General features: G+C 42.2%; 2 protein-coding genes and 1 long non-coding RNA gene across 5 annotated transcripts; 2 read left to right on the forward strand and 1 right to left on the reverse strand.

Annotated features, from left to right (window-relative positions):
* Positions 1 to 3,328: 3,328 nt before the first annotated feature.
* LOC130697331 (uncharacterized) lies at positions 3,329 to 4,744 on the reverse strand. Its single transcript, XM_057520240.1, has one exon. The coding sequence runs from the start codon at positions 4,742 to 4,744 to the stop codon at positions 3,329 to 3,331; it is 1,416 nt and encodes a 471-aa protein (XP_057376223.1).
* An 882-nt stretch (positions 4,745 to 5,626) lies between these two features.
* LOC130697330 (uncharacterized) lies at positions 5,627 to 12,096 on the forward strand. The gene is made up of 3 exons (XM_057520239.1): positions 5,627 to 5,804; positions 5,856 to 6,611; positions 6,665 to 12,096. Exons 1-3 carry the CDS (start codon positions 5,627 to 5,629, stop codon positions 12,094 to 12,096), a joined length of 6,366 nt encoding a protein of 2,121 aa, XP_057376222.1.
* A 3,883-nt stretch (positions 12,097 to 15,979) lies between these two features.
* LOC130697332 (uncharacterized) lies at positions 15,980 to 19,081 on the forward strand. 3 transcript variants are annotated; one of them, XR_009002805.2, is made up of 13 exons: positions 15,980 to 16,027; positions 16,095 to 16,171; positions 16,250 to 16,347; positions 16,413 to 16,570; positions 16,647 to 16,986; positions 17,041 to 17,171; positions 17,239 to 17,414; positions 17,591 to 17,806; positions 17,873 to 17,999; positions 18,065 to 18,187; positions 18,270 to 18,536; positions 18,612 to 18,776; positions 18,850 to 19,081. It is a non-coding gene; the product is annotated as an uncharacterized LOC130697332 (long non-coding RNA). The 3 variants fall into 3 exon arrangements; XR_009002806.2 differs by having other exon boundaries at positions 16,002 to 16,171; positions 16,647 to 16,752; positions 16,876 to 16,986; XR_009002804.2 differs by having other exon boundaries at positions 16,001 to 16,171.
* Positions 19,082 to 19,403: the final 322 nt, after the last annotated feature.

The following is a 19,403-nucleotide window of genomic DNA, read 5'->3' on the forward strand; positions in this document are numbered from 1 at the left end:
ACGTGTATTCAATGTGAATATAGTATGATACTGTGAGTTTCAATATCTACATTCAAGCAGGATCAAATATACGTGTATTCAATGTTAATATAGTGTGATACATTGAGTTTCAATATTTACATTCAAACAGCATCAAATATACGTGTAATCAAATTGAATATATTGTTATTGAAGCAGTTTCATGATCTACATTCAAACAGTATCAAATATACGTTTATTTAATGTGAATATAGTGTGATACAGTGAGTTTCAATATCTACATTCAAACAGCATCAAAATTACGTGTATTCAATGTGAATATAGTGTGATACAGTGAGTTTCAATATCTACATTCAAACAGCATCAAATATACGTGTATTCAATGTGAATATAGTGTTGTAATAAATATGAGCAATACTTTTCTTTCTATACTGACAATGGTTTTTCCAACTTTTATTAATACTGTGTGACTTGTCACGGCAGGAGCACAAGTAAGACTGACAGCATACAATAATCAAAAGGGGAAAGGAAACATATTCCCGGGTCTTTCACAATGGAATAATCCGCAGAGTTGCCATTACAAAAACTAGGCAACGAGAGATATAGGCTTTCAGTTTGCATAACAAAACACAACATCCCCACTCAAACTGGAACCACTCCAACCCTTTTCCTCAATTCCTGAAATACCGGACCGGTCAGCGCTTTCGTGAATAAATCAGCCAGCTGGTCTTTTGTTCCGACATGACTGACTGTGATGCTTCCGTTCGTCTGCTGCTCCCGAACACAGTGATACCGTACGTCTATGTGTTTAGTGCGACGATGGAATTCAGGATTCAGCGTGAGCTTGATTGCCCCTTGGTTATCGCAGAATAGAGCTGTTGGCCGTGTTTGTTCGCAGCCAACACTATTTAGCAACCGCCGAGCCCAAACAACATCTTTGCTCGCTTCACACATGGCCACATATTCAGCTTCAGTAGTTGACAGGGATACCCATGCTTGACGTCGACTGCTCCATGCTATTGGCCCTCCATTAAAGATGAGCAGGAAGCCCGAAGTTGATTTACGTGTGTCCGTATCGCCAGCGTAATCAGAATCTGTAAAAGCAGAGACTACTTGTAACTCATCACCAGCTTTGTAAACCACTCCAAACTTCGATGTGCCCTTTAGGTAGGCTAAGATCCTCGTCACAGCTGCCCAATGAACTTGTTTTGGATTATGACAGAATTGCGCCACTTGTCCAACTGCAAAACAAATGTCTGGACGAGTGCAGACCATCAAAAACATTAGGCTCCCGACTGCTTCTCGGTAAATGGAAACATCAGCAGGTGGTGAACACGGTCCACTTTCGACTCCTGTGATGGTTAGTTTGGAGTAAGGGTCTGCTGGCTGCGCTTTTGGATTGCACTCTGCTACTTTAAATCGCTGGAGTATCCGAATGATGTATTGTTCCTGAGAGAGATAGATCGTTCGGTTCGGGCGATCCCTATCAATTTTTATACCAATGAAAAGGTCGGCCTCTTGTGTGGAAACTTCCAGATGATCTGACAGTTGATCAATTAGGTCTATCAGCCGCCTTTTGTTCTCACCACAGAGCAGACCATCATCGGCCCAGACTGCTAAAATTATCATGCCATCTTTATCATGGCGATGATACACACACGAATCGGCTGTACTCCGAATGAATCCGAGATTTACAAGTAATCCATCGAACTTGATGTTCCACTGTCGAGACGCCTGCTTCAATCCGTACAAACTTTTCTGTAGGCGACAAGCATAGGTGGGACATAAGCTTGAAACGAAGCCTTCCGGTTGCTCCATAAAAATTTCTTAGGCCAGTTCACCGTTTAAGAAAGCGGTTTTCACATCAAGTTGAAGAATCTCAAAATCACGTGTTGCTGCTATTGCTAGGACTGCTCTCACTGACTCATGTCGCACAACCGGAGAAAAGGTTTCGTCATAGTCCACACCTTCCTTCTGTGAGAAGCCTTTGGCTACTAAGCGGGCTTTGAAGCGGATGGGGTGGCCGGATGAGTCACATTTCACTTTGAAGACCCATCTGTTTTTAACTGTTTTGCGACCACAGGGAAGTGCTTCCAAGCGCCAGGTTTCGTTTTTCATTAGCGACTGCATTTCTTCCTCCATCGCATTAAGCCACTCAGTCGCTTCAGGGGATGAAAGTGCCTACTTATATGACTGTGGTTCGACGAAATCTTGATGAGAGAGATTTTCCTTCATGATGCCTAGAAAGTTAGGATCTTCAACAAGGCGATCTGGTTTCTTTCGCATACGTGACGATTTTCGGGAAGAGTCAGTGTTTGTCTCCGGGGGGCCGAATCCATGAAAAGGTTCCAATACACTATCTTCGTCCACGGTTGATTCTGCGCTGGTACTACTGACTGAATTAGACACTGTAGCAGGATCGTTGGATGCGGGAACATCCCCACCTACTCCAATTTCAACGAGATCAGTGCCGTCACTGCAAGGTACAGGTAAAATTCGGACGTCAGTGGGTTTTTCGTTGAAAATTACGTCTCTAGAAATTTTTACTTTCCCCGACACTGAGTCGTACAGCCGAAAACCTTTTTGTGTTTCCGAATATCCAATGAACTGGCACTTAAAACCTTTTGGATCCAGTTTCGAACGTTCATCTTTTGGGATGTGGACGTATGCGTCACAGCCGAAGATGCGAAGATGGGAGACGTTAGGCTTTCTCCCGTACCATCCTTCGTAGGGAGTCATTGTTGACATGGCTTTGCAGGAAACCCTGTTGTGTAGGTAGACAGCTGTTGCGGAGGCCTCTGCCCAGAAAGCCTTTCCAAGTGTGGACGAATAGAGCATGCTTTTTGCTGATGCAAGAATCGTTCGGTTGTAGCGCTCAGCGACTCCATTCTGCTCGGGCGTTTTTGCCGTGCTTGTTTGGTGAACAATTCCTTTGTTGGCCATCCACTGGGTGAGCTCCTTACTCGTGTATTCCCCCCCATTGTCAGTACGAAGAATTGCAACACTGTCACCAATTTCCGTTTCGCAGCGGCTGATTAAATCTTGAATATGAATGCTTGCATCAGACTTTTTCTTCAGGATCCGAATGAAGCCATAGCCAGTGAAGTCATCTCGGAATGTGATAAAGTAAAACGCTCCGTTTAGCGAGGGGGTTGACATTGGTCCACACAGATCACTATGAATGAGGCCGCCTCGTTTTGATGCTCGGGTGCGGCCACACGTAGGAAACGGAAGCCGGTGTTGTTTACCGAAGACACATCCTTCACAAAATGGTGGTTGGCCTGATGGATTATGAATGGTGAGTCCATCGACTAAGTCAGCTGAATGCATCTTTTGCAGCGTTAAAAAATTAACGTGGCCCAAGCGTTCGTGCCAAGTCTGAGCAGAGTTTTGTGTGGCCTTGGTGTTGAGAGCTGCAGATAACGCGGGTGATAGGTGGTTTGAAAAATGCATCTGGTAAAGTCTCTTCTGGATTTTTTGAACCAACGGCAACAACTTTTCCGTTTTTTTCAAGCTTTACACCGTCCTTGTCGAACGATGCTATTGCTCCGCGTTCTGTGGCAGCTCCAATTGAGAATAGGTTTACGCCTAGATTTGGAACGAATAGAACACCCCGAAGGATTCCATCATGCCACTCTCCATCCACGTTACTGCGGATGGAAATGTTCCCAATTCCTGTTACATGAAGGGCTTTGTTGTCCTTTCCGACTCCTTTTATGAGACGCTTTCCACTTTGGGTTGATTTCATGTCTGTGAATAGGGCCCTGTTGTCAGTCATGTGTTCGCTTGCTCCAGAATCGGCATACCAACATTCAGAATTAAACTGAATTTCCGCAGACTTGAAGGCATAGGAATCATCGAAGAAGGGTGGTTCACGTTTTGTCAGGTGAGTAAGCATGGCATCTCCAGCACTACCGTCACGTTTACCTTGTAAATACGATTGTTTTAGCCAGCAATCTTCTTCACGATGGTTGGCTCTGCGATTCACGTTTTTACAATAAGCGCAGACGGGACGATTATCACATCTGAAATCCCTCTTTGTTTCAGGGAACGCAGCTTTCTCTTTCTTCTTATTAACAAAGAAAGCTCCAGCATCAGATGGCTCCATGCATACCTCAGCAAGCTTCAGCATATTTTCTTCGACTTGGAGTCTGGAGGCCAGTAGAGAAATCGTCTTGATTCTGTCATCAGTGCTGTTCCATGCTGACATGAAAGATTTGTTATTTCTTTTTCCATGTAATGGCAGGGTTGAAGTAATTTTGGCAATAATCTGGTCGTCGGAAACAGGTGAATTCACATCGCACAATTGGGACGCCAGAGTTTCGACAGCAGCTACATGCGTCATGACATCGTAGCTAGCATCAAACTGATAGGACATGAACTTACCCATCAGTAAGTGCTTGTTTTCCATGGAGGCTAGCTCATATTGGCTTACAAGCCGAGACCACATTGAGTATGATGTTTTACAGTTCATGATGGTTCGCATGACTTTCTCCTCAAGGGTAGACACAATGAAATTTTGTGCTGCTGTATCCATCTTGATCCATTCATCAATTTTTTCAGTATTGATTTTTACCTCAGCAGCATTTGAAGGGCTTGCAATTGGAGCGATAGCAGTGGGTCTCTTGTTAGTCCCTTCTACGATGTTGAGAAGCCCATGATTCATGGGAACGAGCCTCAGTTGGAATTTGTAGAAGTTAAATTGATCTCCTTTGAATTTTGAAATGTGGGAAACATCTTTTGCAGAAAAAATTCCAGCGGCCATTTTGGCTCTGTTTCAGAAACTTATTGTTTGCTTTCAATTTTTTTTTTGCTTGGTTACAGTTATTGTTTAAGTACAATACCTATTGCGAAAACTGGGCCCATAACCTGTTGTAATAAATATGAGCAATACTTTTCTTTCTATACTGACAATGGTTTCTTCCACTTTTATTAATACTGAGTGACTTGTCACGGCAGGAGCACAAGTAAGACTGACAGCATACAATAATCAAAAGGGGAAAGGAAACATATTCCCGGGTCTTTCACAATGGAATAATCCGCAGAGTTGCCATTACAAAAACTAGGCAACGAGAGATATAGGCTTTCAGTTTGCATAACAAAACACAACATATAGTGTGATACAGTGAGTTTCAATATCTACATTTAAACAGCATCAAATATACGTGTATTCAATGTGAATATAGTGTTATAGAATCAGTTTCATGATCTACATTCAAACAGTATCAAATATACGTGTATTCAATGTGAATATAGTGTGATACAGTGAGTTTCAATATCTACATTCAAATAGCATCAAATATACGTGTATTCAAATGTGAATATAGTGTTATAGAATCAGTTTCATGAACTACATTCAAACAGTATCAAGTATAGGTGTATTCAATGTGAATATAGTATGATACAGTGAGTTTCAATATCTACATTCAAACAGCATCAAATATACGTGTATTCAGTGTGAATATAGTGGGATACAGTGAGTTTCAATATCTACATTCAAACAGCATCAAATATAGGTGTATTCAATGTGAATATAGTGTTATAGAAGCAGTTTCGTGATCTACATTCAAACAGTATCAAATATAGGTGTATTCAATGTGAATATTGTGTGATACAGTGAGTTTCCATATCTACATTCAATTGCAAGATGAGTGAGACCCAAGGAATCATCGAAGATCCTACCAAAAGGGAACCTACAACGGCCATAAAAACCGCTGAGTCGGGGCCGGTTCATGATGGAGGAAGTATAGGAGTCATCTCAAGACCCACCAAGGAAGAAGCTGAAATGGCCTTACAAATCGCCGAGGCGGGGCCCAATCACCATGGTGGAAATTAGAGTCACGACCCATCAATTCCCAATCTCACTCAATCACGAGGTCTACGGAAGAGGGAGCATACCACGCTGTCGACCAGGATCCACGACTGTATCCGCCAACATCGTCAAGGCATTCGTCTCAGCAAGGGCCAATTGAGCATCTGGCGCATCGAACTCGTACGACTGTTCGATAGCACCATGGAACTCCACGAGAAATACGTGGAGACAGTTACCAATCTGCCTGGTAAACGCCGAGCCGAGTGTGAACGCTGGGAAGTGCAGTTCACGACAGACCACCAAAGTGTACTGTCAGAAATCGACCAACATCTAGCATCGCGGTCGATTGCATCATCATCACTTGCATCGTCAGTCACTATCAATTCAACAGTGGCGAAAGCAAGTTTTAAAGAAACTTCGACTGTATCTGTAAGGATCCAACAGCTCGAAACCCAAGCTCGCCAGACTCAAGATGTCCTAAACCGACATGGGGAGCTTTTATCAGATATTGTAAATGACATCAAGAAGTCATCTCTGCAAGCCAAACGGCAAAGTGAGTCGTTACACGCGATCGAGGAAATTCTACAATCGATCCACGAGGTAAATGAAAATTCTTTAGCAACTGCCGAAAAGAAGATGGACATTCGACTCAAGTCTGCGATGGGCCAAATGGTGGAAGAAAACGAGTCCAGTTCAAAGAAAGTTGAAGAGAAACTAGAAGCTATTCAGAAAAACAGTGAATCGCAGTCCAAAGAACTCGAAAGGTTAAAATGCCTTGTACAACAGACGTGTGCAAAAATGTCTAGACAATGCCCCGAGGGTGAAAATGTTTCATCCCAAGTTCGTCTAGACTTGCATAGACGTCTATGCAAGGCATGTTGTCTCAACGCCGCGAAGCTTTAGGATGGCCGCAAGGCATTACCCCATCCTCACCACCACGAGCAGTCAACTTCTTGGAACAATGCAGAAAGGCCGCGACAACGGGCGAGCAGATGGACAGCATAGGGGCAACTATCGATATGTATAACGATCCATTGCTTAGCTGCCAGCAACAGCCACAGGGGGACCCAAAATCTGATTCTAGTCTCATCTGCCAACTTGTTGATTCTCTGAAAATGTCAGCACTTCCACCTCTCACAATCACCAAGTTTGACGGGAACCCGCTAAACTACCAAATGTTCAAGTCGAAGTTTATGACGCTGTATCACAACCGATGCAGCGACACTGGAATTCGACTAGCGGATCTACAGGAGCTGCTTGCTACGCATGTTCTCAACTCGGTATCTGATTGTGTGCACGACCCAAGCAAGTACGAAGTGGTCTGGCATCGACTCGATCAAGAATATGGCCATACCACTATCATGGCTCAAACACATCTGAACAATCTCCTTCGACTTCCGTCTGTGCAGCCAAACGACAGCGCCAGCTTGAAGACATTCTCCAACAAGCTTCACGGTGCGGTCTCTGCTCTGTCAACCTCTGGACTCGCGAGCGAATTAGAATCGCTGGGCAACCTCATGCATGTTGTCACCAAACTGCCGAAGACCTTGAGGGAAAGATGGGGAGGAAAGGTGATGAAGATGCATCCCGCTATACCTTCAATTGTCGATCTGGATGACTGGTTAACCCTCCAGTCGAAGGGTTCTGAATTTGCAAAGTTAATGGCTGGCCCTTCAGCACTTCCACCACCACCAGTCGCGCCCAAGAGAAATGGGAAAGGATATCCAACTCCCTATGTCTCTACCATCAACCACGTCACCTCCTCGACGGCTGAAACAAATTTGCCGCAAACAAAAGGAGGAGGTTTGCGGGTGAGCCCACCCAACACAACCTCGTTTAGCCAAACAAGAGGCAACTCAACGTGCTATGTTTGCAGAGGGGCGATACACAAAATCGAGGAGTGTAACGCATTCAAGCAGATGTCTCCAACGCAAAGAGCGGAGACAGTTTTTAAAGCAGGCAGGTGTCTCCGATGCCTTACCGGAAGGCATACCAGCCGAACTTGCAGATTCAAATCGATTCAATGCACGGTCGAAGGTTGCAAGTATCCAGGGCACTCGACGTTGCTTCACGGTTCCGAGTTTTCGACAAGAACCAAAACAAGCACCTCCAGTGACCACAAAACCACGCCAGAATCGAAACCATCGCGTCGAGTGACTTTCGACGACAAAGTCGATGAAGCCTTCCTTGGCGCAGTATCACGCACTGGACTGGACACACCACGTCGAGTGCTTTTTAAAATCGTTCCTGTCCGTCTACAACATGGAGAAAGAGTCTTCGATACCTTCGGATTCTTAGACAGCGGAAGCGACTCCACCTTAATCCGAAGTGATGTAGCCAGAACTCAACTAGGTTTGGCAGGGCCAACAACGAAGATCAACGTGACATCTTACGACGGAGGAGTTGCTCCAGTCAATGCTCACATCGTGGACTTCGTCATCAGTTCGCGAGACGGGTCGACTTCGTTCCAGGCAAGAAGGACGTATGCAGTAGAAAATCTACAAGTCGCTCAAAACCCGACCTTTTCGGATGTACAAGCAAAGGCATTCCCTCACCTGCAAGGCCTGAAGCTCCCAGAAGTCCAATCCGACCAAGTTACGATCCTAATTGGCCTCGATGTAGCAGACGCTCACGACCATAGCGAATCACGAAAACCGATGGATGGATCGACCGGACCGGTAGCTTTCAACACGCCATTTGGATGGTGTCTGGGAGGCAAAGTGGGCCCGCAAAGCGAACAGGAGCAACCAAGCCATTATGTATCCCACATCACATCGAGAGAAGAAGACAGGAACCTTTCCGAACTTATCGAGCGGTTTTGGAGGCTGGAGTCGAAAGACTCTGTACAGCCTCCTACACTCCTGTCAGCAGAAGATCGAAGGGGAGAAGAGATTCTGAAGAGGACCTCCAGATACATCAGAAATCACCATCAAATTGGTCTAATGTGGAAGGTCGATAATCCGGAATTGCCGGATAACCGAAGTATGGCGCTTAGCCGCCTTTTTCAAATTGAACGTCGCTTCAAAAGAGACCCCAGCTACGCCAAACTTTACGACGATGTCATTCAAGAGTACATCAACCTTGGCCATGCTCGCCTCTTGTCTATTGAAGAAGCAAAAGAGAGAACACCAAAGACAAATTACATGCCTCATCATGGTGTTCAGAGTTTGACGAGTTCGACGACAAAAACAAGAGTGGTCTTCGACGGTTCGGCAGAGTGTGAAGGCCCTTCCTTGAACAAAAACCTTCTTCGTGGTCCAAACTACCTCATAAACCTGCTGGGAATCATCTTGCGCTTTCGCAAACACCAAATTCCCATCAGCAGTGACATCGAGAAGATGTATCACCAGGTCTTAGTTCCAGACGAGGACCAAGATGCCTTCCGATTTTTGTACCGGTCGCCGAACAGTACGTCACCACCGCTCACCTACAGGATGACAGTCCATGTCTTTGGGGCCGTCTCGTCACCGTCAACTTGTTTGTTTGCTTTAAACAAAACAGCGGAAGACCACAAAACGAAATTTCCAGATGCAGCGGCCAGCGTAAAAACAAGCTTTTACGTCGACAACTATCTGGATTCGTTCGAGTCGGAAGGCGAGGCAATCAAACGGGCCCGCCAGCTAAAGGAACTGTTGCAACTGGGAGGTTTTAATCTCACCAAGTGGTCATCGTCGTCAAGAAAAGTCCTGGCAGCGCTCAAACCCCTAGGCTTGGCCAATCCAAAGCTAGATTTAGACCTGGACAAATTGCCCATGGATCGAGCACTAGGGATTCTCTGGGACAGTGAAATCGACGCGTTCACGTTCAAGGTGGGAGAAAAGGTCCAGCCACACGCCACACCTACGAAAAGAAATCTCGTAAGTGTGGTAGCTACAGTATACGATCCGTTAGGATTCGTTGCTCCAATGGTGTTCGCTATGAAGGTGTTAATTCAAGAGGTATGGCGAGCCAAGCTAGACTGGGATGAAGAGCTGCCCGAATCCTTGAAGTGCCAATTTCAAAGATGGTGTCAAGGTTTGTCGAACTTAACAAGCATCACAGTTCCGCGATGCTTAGTAAAGGAAGAGCGCCCAACAACCCAGCAGGTGCATATCTTCGCCGACGCCAGTCAACTAGGTTTCGGAGCAGTCGCATACGCGAGAACAACGTACGCCGGTGAAAGGGTCGACGTGTCTTTCATCATGGCCAAAACGTACGTCGCACCGTTGAAGCAGCTTTCGATACCTCGACTCGAACTCCAAGGAGCAATCGAAGCGTTACACTTGGCCATACTAATTTGCCGTGAGATGAACCTGGATCTGAGCCAAATTACGTTTCACGTCGACTCCCAGACAGTTCTTAGATGGATCCATTCTGCCAATGTCAAATACGAAGTGTTTGTGGGCAATAGAATTGGGAAAATTCTGATGAACACCAATTGTCGGCAATGGCATCACGTTCCAGGAACCATGAACCCAGCAGACGTTTGTAGCAGAGGACTGAATTCTGACAATCTTCAAGGGCTCCAGCAGTTTCATCAAGGGCCAGCCTTCCTATTGCTTGAACCCCCTTCATGGCCAAGGTGGGACCAGATCGATCAGGATGACCACCAAGATCCCGAAGCCATCCACGTCTACACAGTGAAAACGGAGCCGAGTAATAACGTGATCGACCAGTGCGTAGAATACTATTCGAACAAAGTGCGCCTGGAACGAGTGCTGGCGTGGTGTGTGCGGTTTATTGTAAACTGTTGTGCCAAAGTAAAAAAGGTGAAGTTAACTTCAGGAGAGCTAACGCCGGTCGAAACTGAAACAGCTCTGGCAATGTGCATTCGGCGTGCACAAGAAGTGGCATACCCCGAAGATGTGTTGTTCTTAAAAAGGGGGAAAGAACTTCCAAACCGGTCAAAACTCAAGCAGTTTCGACCATTCATCGACGAACAACACCTGATGCGTGTGGGCGAGCGAATTGGGCACGCACCTGTTGACTATGTCACAAGACACCCAGCCATTTTACCTCCAGAGGAACGCATCACAAGCCTTATAGTTTGGGATGTTCACGTTCGAAACTACCACATGAAGGCCGACCGCTTATTGTGCGAGCTTCGAGCGATGTATTGGATAACCTCTGGACGAAGAGTAATCAAGTCTATACTCAACAAGTGCATTCCCTGCAAGAGGAGAGATGTACAGCCAGTCGCACCCCTCATGGCCCAGCTACCCATCCACCGCATAACGCCTTTCCTGCCTCCATTCGCCCATACAGGAGTCGACTATTTTGGTCCATTGACGGTCAAAGTAGGAGGGAGAGGGCGACGGCACGAAAAAAGATGGATTTGCCTTTTTACGTGCCTTACAACCCGAGCAGTACATCTAGAAGTAACTGCTAGCCTCAGTGCAGAGGCATTTTTAATGGCCTTCTCTCGATTCTCCAGCATACGGGGAAAGCCAGTCGTTGTATATAGTGACAACGGCACAAATTTTGTAGCTGGAGAAAGGGAGTTGAAAGAGGCAGTCGAAGAATTAAACAACAGCAAAGACTACCTGGAATCACAGTTTACGTGTCGACACATCGAGTGGCGTTTCTCCCCGCCGAGTGGACCTCATTTTGGAGGAGCTTGGGAAAGGCTCGTGCAATCGTGCAAAAGAGCCATGAAAGTAACCCTCGGAAATAGTGTCGTCAGTGAGCAAGTCTTAAACACTGTTGTAGCTGAAATCGGGGCATTACTCAACGCACGACCGCTAACTCATCTCAGCATAAACCTTGAAGATCCAGACCCTCTCACTCCGAACCATTTCCTACATGCCAGACCAATGCCGTACATCCCACTGGCATACGTCGATCTTGATAACGTAGACATCTCCAGAAACCAATTTCTACATAGTCAACTTATTGTCAACCACTATTGGAAAAGATGGATCACTGAATGCTTACCTTACCTCACCGAAAGGAAAAAATGGACCACGAGTCACAAAAACATCGAAGGGAACGATATTGTACTTGTTGTCGATCCACTAAACCCTAGGGGGCAGTGGCCATTGGGGAAAGTAGTCGAAATTTTACCTAGCACGTCCGACAATGTAGTACGTGTAGGTAAAGTAAAAATTTCCGGCGCAAAAAATACTTTAACGCGTCCTGTGACCAGACTATGCTTGCTGTTAACGCAAAATGAAATTACACCTGAAACCAGTCAGACGCCCTCACTGCCAAAGTCGCTTAAATGTGAAAAGGAAGAAAAAATCCATCCAATTACCGCAGTTGACAATCAAATTGACGGTGTCAAGAATCGCCCTCTAGTAGACACTTTTGTAATTGCCAAAGGGTAATTAAAATTATTCTTTCGAGTGTCGTCTGCTTCATTGTGAAATTCTCAGTCATCAGTGCAAGTCGACCTCTCAAGTGTCCCAAAATTTCGTAGTGTCGAACCTATGCCGAACTAATTGTGACAAACTAAGTGCCAGTGTTTCTTCCCATCGAAATCATACCAGTGTGAAAACAAAATGAAGATAGTCGACATTACCGACATCGACAATCGACAACGAGAACTATTAGATCAACTCAAGGTCGCGATTCACAGCCTTAGTGACGAAGAAAAAGAGGCTTGGAATCTGTTGACTTTTCGACCTTTAAACTCTAGTGCAGTGCAAAAAACCATAAGTGAAATAGTTTCCACTCGAAACTCGAAGATCAAGTTGCTCTGTGAAGAGCTCACGAAAATTGGATCACCACGCTATCCCCCGTGGCAAGCATTGCCGCCATCAACGCCCACTCTCTCGCCACCAATAGTCCCTGCCCCGCGGTTCACCCCGTCGGTGCCGTGCTTTGTTGACCACCCAGGACCCGCACCGCCTCACAACATCGATCGATGCGAGATCTTCGTAAGCAAGATGACGGCCACTGAACGGGCAAAATTGATCACACGTCGCTCGCTGTGCTTCCGGTGCTGGAAAAGAGGGGATTTCGTCGGGGAGCAGAAGCATGTTGGGGCCAGTTGCACCCACATGCGACATTGCTTCCACTGCAATAGTCCATCCCACCATCAGCTGCTTTGCAAAGCAAACTTCGTCACTCGTCAAAGCAACCAATAACGTGGCTTTCCGTCGACCTCCTCTTTCCCTATCGTCGAAATTTTCCATTTTTGTTTTCATGTTTCTCTCTTTAAAGTGTTGTTTGTCGAAACGCCAAACAAGGGCCCGCTGTCACCGATTTGATCGGTGGGGGTAAGACCCGGTAGAGGGCTACCCGTTGCGGTCGACCTTCTTTTGTTTTTCTTTTCCTTTTCGTTTTGTTTTCTTGGAAGCATACGCAGTTCGACTGCCTTTAGTACGTTTTCACCCTTCCAAGTTACTCTTTGAAGTGTTTGTAAAGTCCCTTGCAGGGCCTTTAGTTTCGTACTCACCTGTGAGTCTCTCTGTCCCTCATTACAGTATTTGAGTCCCTATTGTATAACAAAGTGCCCTCCTTGGTTTCTCCAATAAAGTGTCGCACACTTCGTCAGTTTTATCTTAATACAAGCAGGGTAGTTAGGGCCAAGAGCTGACTCAACCTAAAGCTATTGCTATTCTCACGTGAGATAAGCAACAGTACCAAATATATGTTTATTCAATGTGAATATAGTGTTATAGAATCAGTACCATGATCTACATTCAAACAGTATCAAATATACTTGTATTCAATGTGAATATAGTATGAATCAGTGAGTTTCAATATCTACATTCAAACAGCATCAAATATACGTGTATTCAATGTGAATATGGTATTATAGGATCAGTTTCATGATCTACATTCAAAAAGCATCAAATATACGTGTATTCCATGTGAATATAGTGTGATACAGTGAGTTTCAATATCTACATTCAAACAGCATCAAATATACGTGTATTCAATGTAAATATAGTGTGATACAGTGAGTTTCAATATCTACATTCAAACAGCATCAAATATACGTGTATTCAATGTGAACATAGTGTTATAGAATAAGTTTCATGATCTACATTCAAAAAGTATCAAATATACGTGTACTCAATGTGAATATAGTGTTATAGAATCAGTTTCATGATCTATATTCAAACAGCATAAAATATACGCGTATTCAATGTTAACATAGTGTGATACTGTGAGTTTCAATATCTACATTCAAACAGCATCAAATATACGTGTATTCAATGTGAATATAGTGTGATACAGTGAGTTTCAATATCTACATTCAAACAGTACCAAATATACGTGTATTCAATGTGAATATAGTATGATACAGTGAGTTTCAATATCTACATTCAAATAGCATCAAATATACGTGTATTCAAAGTGAATATAGTGTTATAGAATCAGTTTCATGATCTACAATCAAACAGTATCAAATATAGGTGTATTCAATGTGAATATTGTGTGATACAGTGAGTTTCAATATCTACATTCAAATAGCATCAAATATACGTGTATTCAAATTGAATAAATTGTTATTGAAGCAGTTTCATGATCTACAATCAAACAGTATCTAATATAGGTGTATTCAATAAGAATATAGTGTGATACAGTGAGTTTCAATATCTACATTCAAACAGCATCAAATATACGTGTAATCAATGTGAATATAGTATTATGGAATCAGTTTCATGATCTACATTCAAACAGTATCAAATATACGTGTATTCAATGTGAATATAGTGTGATACAGCGAGTTTCAATATCTACATTCAAACAGTATCAAATATACGTGTATTCAATGTAAATATAGTGTGATACAGTGAGTTTCAATATCTACATTCAAACAGCATCAAATATACGTGTATTCAATGTGAATATAGTGCGATACAGTGAGTTTCAATATCTACATTCAAACAGCATCAAATATGCGTGTATTCAATGTGAATATAGTGTTATAGAATCAGTTTCATGATCTACATTCAAACAGTATCAAATGTACGTGTATTCAATGTGAATACAGTGTGATACAGTGAGTTTCAATATCTACATTCAAACAGCATCAAATATAAGTGTATTCAAATTGAATATATTGTTATAGAAGCAGTTTCATGATCTACATTCAAACAGTATCAAATATACGTGTATTAAATGTTAATATAGTGTGATACAGTGGGTTTCAATATCTAGATTCAAACAGCATCAAATATACGTGTATTCAATGTGAATATAGTGCTATAGAATCAGTTTCATGATCTACATTCAAACAGTATCTAATATACGTGTATTCCATGTGAATATAGTGTGATACAGTGAGCTTCAATATCTAGATTCAAACAGCATCAAATATGTGTGTATTTAATGTTAATATAGTGTTATAGAACCAGTTTCATGATCTACATTCAAACAGTATCAAATATACGTGTATTCAATGGGAATATAGTGTGATACAGTGAGTTTCAATATCTACATTCAAAAAGCATCAAATATACGTGTATTCAATGTGAATATAGTGTGATACAGTGAGTTTTAAAAACTACATTCAAACAGCATCAAATATACGTGTATTCAGTGTGAATATAGTGTTATAGAAGGTAGCCGGAGAAATAGGACCTGGAGAAATAGGACCCGGAGATTTAGGACCTACAAATAGGACCTGGAGAAATAGGACCTGGAGGAATAGGACCCAATCTTCGAACATTTTTTGAAGGGTCCTATTTCTCCATATTGAGGGTCCTATTTCTCCAGCCTTGAGGTCCTATTTCTCCATCATAAAAAAAATTAAACGTGCAATGAGCATTATTTTTCCGATATGTTGAAAAAAAACCGAACGGCTTACATTGGTTTTTGCACTTCAAACACCGTTATCAATATGACGCCTTTTCACTGCATTATAACTTTTTTTTTTATTTACATTCATAATATTTTTGCAGGATTATATGCTTTTTCTATTGGGTTTTAGAGCTCATTTAATAGAAAAGTAATTTTGTTTACACAGTATTTGGATTTTCGCATTTTACATTTTCTTACTGGTGTTTTCAGGCCTACCATCACCCGCCCTTTACTAGTGTCACTATTCATTTTTTTTTTCTTCGTGCCTCAATGAGGATTCTTGGGAGGGCGCATAAGTACCTCTTAATACACAGATAACTAAGAAAATTATTATGTAAAAATAATTTAAGATACGTTAATTTCATAATAAAACACTGTTTGCCCTTGCGCAAAATATTATTTTTTACGATATATATGGCAACGGTTACTACAAGCAGACGACTGTTGCAAGCTCGAAGTGTCAACATCCTACAATTCTATGAATCGTTGAAGTTGCTTATTGTAAGCGGTGTTTGTTTGACAGGTAAGTGGCTAGTTTCAGTAAAAATAAAAATTTTCTATTTCCTAGGTTTGGCAGTTTTGGTACATTTCAAATTCATGTTGGCATTAGCACCACAGAAGAAAAAAATTTACTTGGAAGGAAAGGTATTTAAAGTGTAGACATAATTTTATTAATTGCAGTTGGAAATTTGACACAGATTACTAATCCGAAATGTTTCTTAGGTGGTTACTTTCAAGGAGAATCATGAAACTAGAGCATGATTTACCATGAACCATTTGGGAATCAACTTGTTAGCTGCCTTATAACTATCATCCTTCTGGTAATCTAGATGTTCACAGATTTTTTGTTCGTGAAATTTATGTAATCATTTTTCTTATCGTTCAGATGAAATAACAGCATTACAGCTGTTAGTTACGTCAAGAGAATTAATCTCAAGATGCAAGTACTGAGCTTTAACGGATTTCAATTTACAGAAGCAAGACATCCAATTCTGTTGTTGAGGAGAAAACCAACTACACACCCAGCTATGAATGGACACATGTGTAATTGAATCTAAATTAATTTTATTTTTATGGTTTAAAGGCTTTTCGTTCTTTCATTAATTTTTTTCTTTTGTAGGTGTTTATAAAATCCCATACGTTGTTAGAAATTTCATCGCGTACAACTACAACTCGAAAGAAGAGTCACCTATCCCAATAAACAACTGTTAAAGAAGAAAAATAAGGTGATGCATTTTGTTTCGTTTACGAGAACTTAAATTTTACTTGGTTTATTGCTTAGTTAATATTTACAGAAAAATATTGATTGTTAAACATTTAAAATGAAATACAAGCTTTTTTTTTTACAGTCCCTTATTTATTCGGTAAGTAATGTTTTCAATTATGTTTGACTAACCTGAGCCGGTACTTCTTCATTTGCCGCCTTCCGTGCCATAAAATCCCGTGACCCTAAAGCAAAGGTAGAAAAGTAATTCATTTTATCTCGCCATTTTTAATTGAATCATTTTTTCTAGGTCTTAGTCATTGGTGAAGAAAACCACTTGCCTTACATGAAGCCACCACTATCGAAAGAACTGTGGTTCAGTGACGATCCCGAAGTGTCAAACAAACTAAAGTTTAAGCAGTGGAACAGAAAAGAGTGAAGGTGATTGTCTTAAGTTATAATTTTATATTGTGTTATTTTAACGCATGTGACCTATTTTTGTATCCAGTTTGTTCTTCGAACAGGATGAATTCTACTGCAGTCCCGTGGAATTAGTTGCCAAAGAAAATGGTGGCGTTTCAGTTGTGTGAGGACATCTTGTAGTTAAACTGGACATTGTTGGTCGCAAAGCTGAGTTAAATGACGGCCATACCATCACCTACGACAAGTGCCTTATTGCCACAGGTGAATTTCTTTCGTATTTATCTAAAATTTTAAGTACTCGATGATTAAAACTTTTTGGAATGTTGAAAAACTTTCATAATCTTTCTGCTAGATAGTATCTGAGAGCCATTCTTTAATTATGATTTCACTTAGATGCATTTTCAACTAGTAACTACATTAATTTATTATCGTCTTAGGTGGCAAACCGAAATCGGTACCATCGCTGAGCAGTGCCCCAGAAAATGTCCAGGAGCACGTAACACTATTCCATATTATTGATTTCCATGATATCAATATTGGATATGGATCACGGGATCTCATGTTGAAGGCGAGGGGGAGGAGAACACCCAATCCGTTAGAAAGCTGAAAAAAGAAATGACCGTCGAAGAAAGGCACTTAATCCGTGCCCATAAGTATAGGATACATAAACATTTTTACGTTTTGCGTTTAATTATTTAGAGTTACTTGTGTGTGAAAAGGCTACAACTCATCGAATCGGACTTTTATAAGCATGCCAGCATTAATGAAACGGCGCGGACGCTAGATCTTGATCTCGATGTCGTTGTCGTTGATCAAATTTTCAACTTTTGGGTTCTTAAACGAAAGGTGTGTGCTCCCAAATTCATGTGTCTCTACTACAAGCAATCAATTTTCTTTTTTAAAATTTCCAGTCCAACCGAGACAGACCATTGCTACCGCCCAAAACCACTGAAACGGAAAGATTAAGTCAGCAACAACAGCAAGATATGGAACTTATGAAATTGTTTTTACAGCTACGACAAGACCTAGAGAGGGTATGAACATACTTCTCATTAACTTTATTATTTTTATCTCGTTAAATGCAGAGTTGTCAGTAGAAACTGTTCTTCGCTGTAGGTTCGAAATTTGTGTTACATGGTCAGCCGAAGAGAGAAATTATCACGATCGTATTTTCGATTGCGAGAACAAACTTTCCACAAGCAACAGCGATTTTGTCTCTGTCTGATCTCCAAAAAGTATCACCCCAGCAGAACTGACGCCAATCATGGCTCCAATGTCTATGACCTTGTATATTTACGTGGGGAAACGATCAAAAAAGAAGGCTTTGAACAAGTCATTCAACTCATAGCAGGCCTACAGTCGAACATCCCCGCAATGAAAAAGGTTTGGCTTTTCCGTAATTATCGATGACAAGAAAACAGTTCTCAATCTGTGTGCGTTGAATTTATTTGGTTGCAGGATAAAAATGGAATCGTTGGTCGTCCCAATCATTTAAAGGAAGACAACCCATACAAACGCACGTACATGAATGGGGGCGAAAGTCGTTGATTCCGCTCGCTATCTTCCATCAGTGCCGAATCGGCTGCCTCTGATACTGAAACAAACAGTAGATGGAAGAGACCGGTATTTCAAATCATCTTCCTGTTCGAGTTTCTACGCCGATCACAATTTCCCATTTTTTATTCTTTCCGTCCAGGTGAGAACACCTTCGCAAACATCAATTACCTCGGTCGACAACGATTTCGATGTAGCCATTACACAGCTTGGTTCCAAAAAAGCCGGTTCGAAAACTAGTGATAGAGCTGGCAAGTTCATTTACACCGTCAGTGAAGAAGAAGCGGGACCTTTTAGGCTTTTGATGTTACCTGCTAAATTTTTGTTTAATTGTTTGTATTTTGTAAAAATAAATGTAAATCAATTACCAAAAATTTATGGTTTTATTTTAATTTAAACAAATTTTCTTGCGTCCTTTGGCTGCCGCGATCCGGACATTCCGCGGATGTTCCAATACGTACGTTCACTGAACGTACGGATTTGCCATCCTGCAGACGTCCAACTAAGGACGTCCGTAGTACTCCCAAATAAGGACGTTACCAGGACTTCCAATTAATTACGTCCGTAGGACGTCCTCCAGTGGACGTCCCTAAAACCGGACATTAGGACATCCTGGTGACGTCCATCTGCCGTCAGAATGGGACGTCCCGATAGGCCAGCCAGAACGTAGATGGGATGTCCCTGGGACGGACAAAG

Source organism: Daphnia carinata, chromosome 4 (genome assembly GCF_022539665.2).
Source record: "Daphnia carinata strain CSIRO-1 chromosome 4, CSIRO_AGI_Dcar_HiC_V3, whole genome shotgun sequence".
NCBI classification, from domain to species: Eukaryota; Metazoa; Arthropoda; class Branchiopoda; order Diplostraca; family Daphniidae; genus Daphnia; species Daphnia carinata.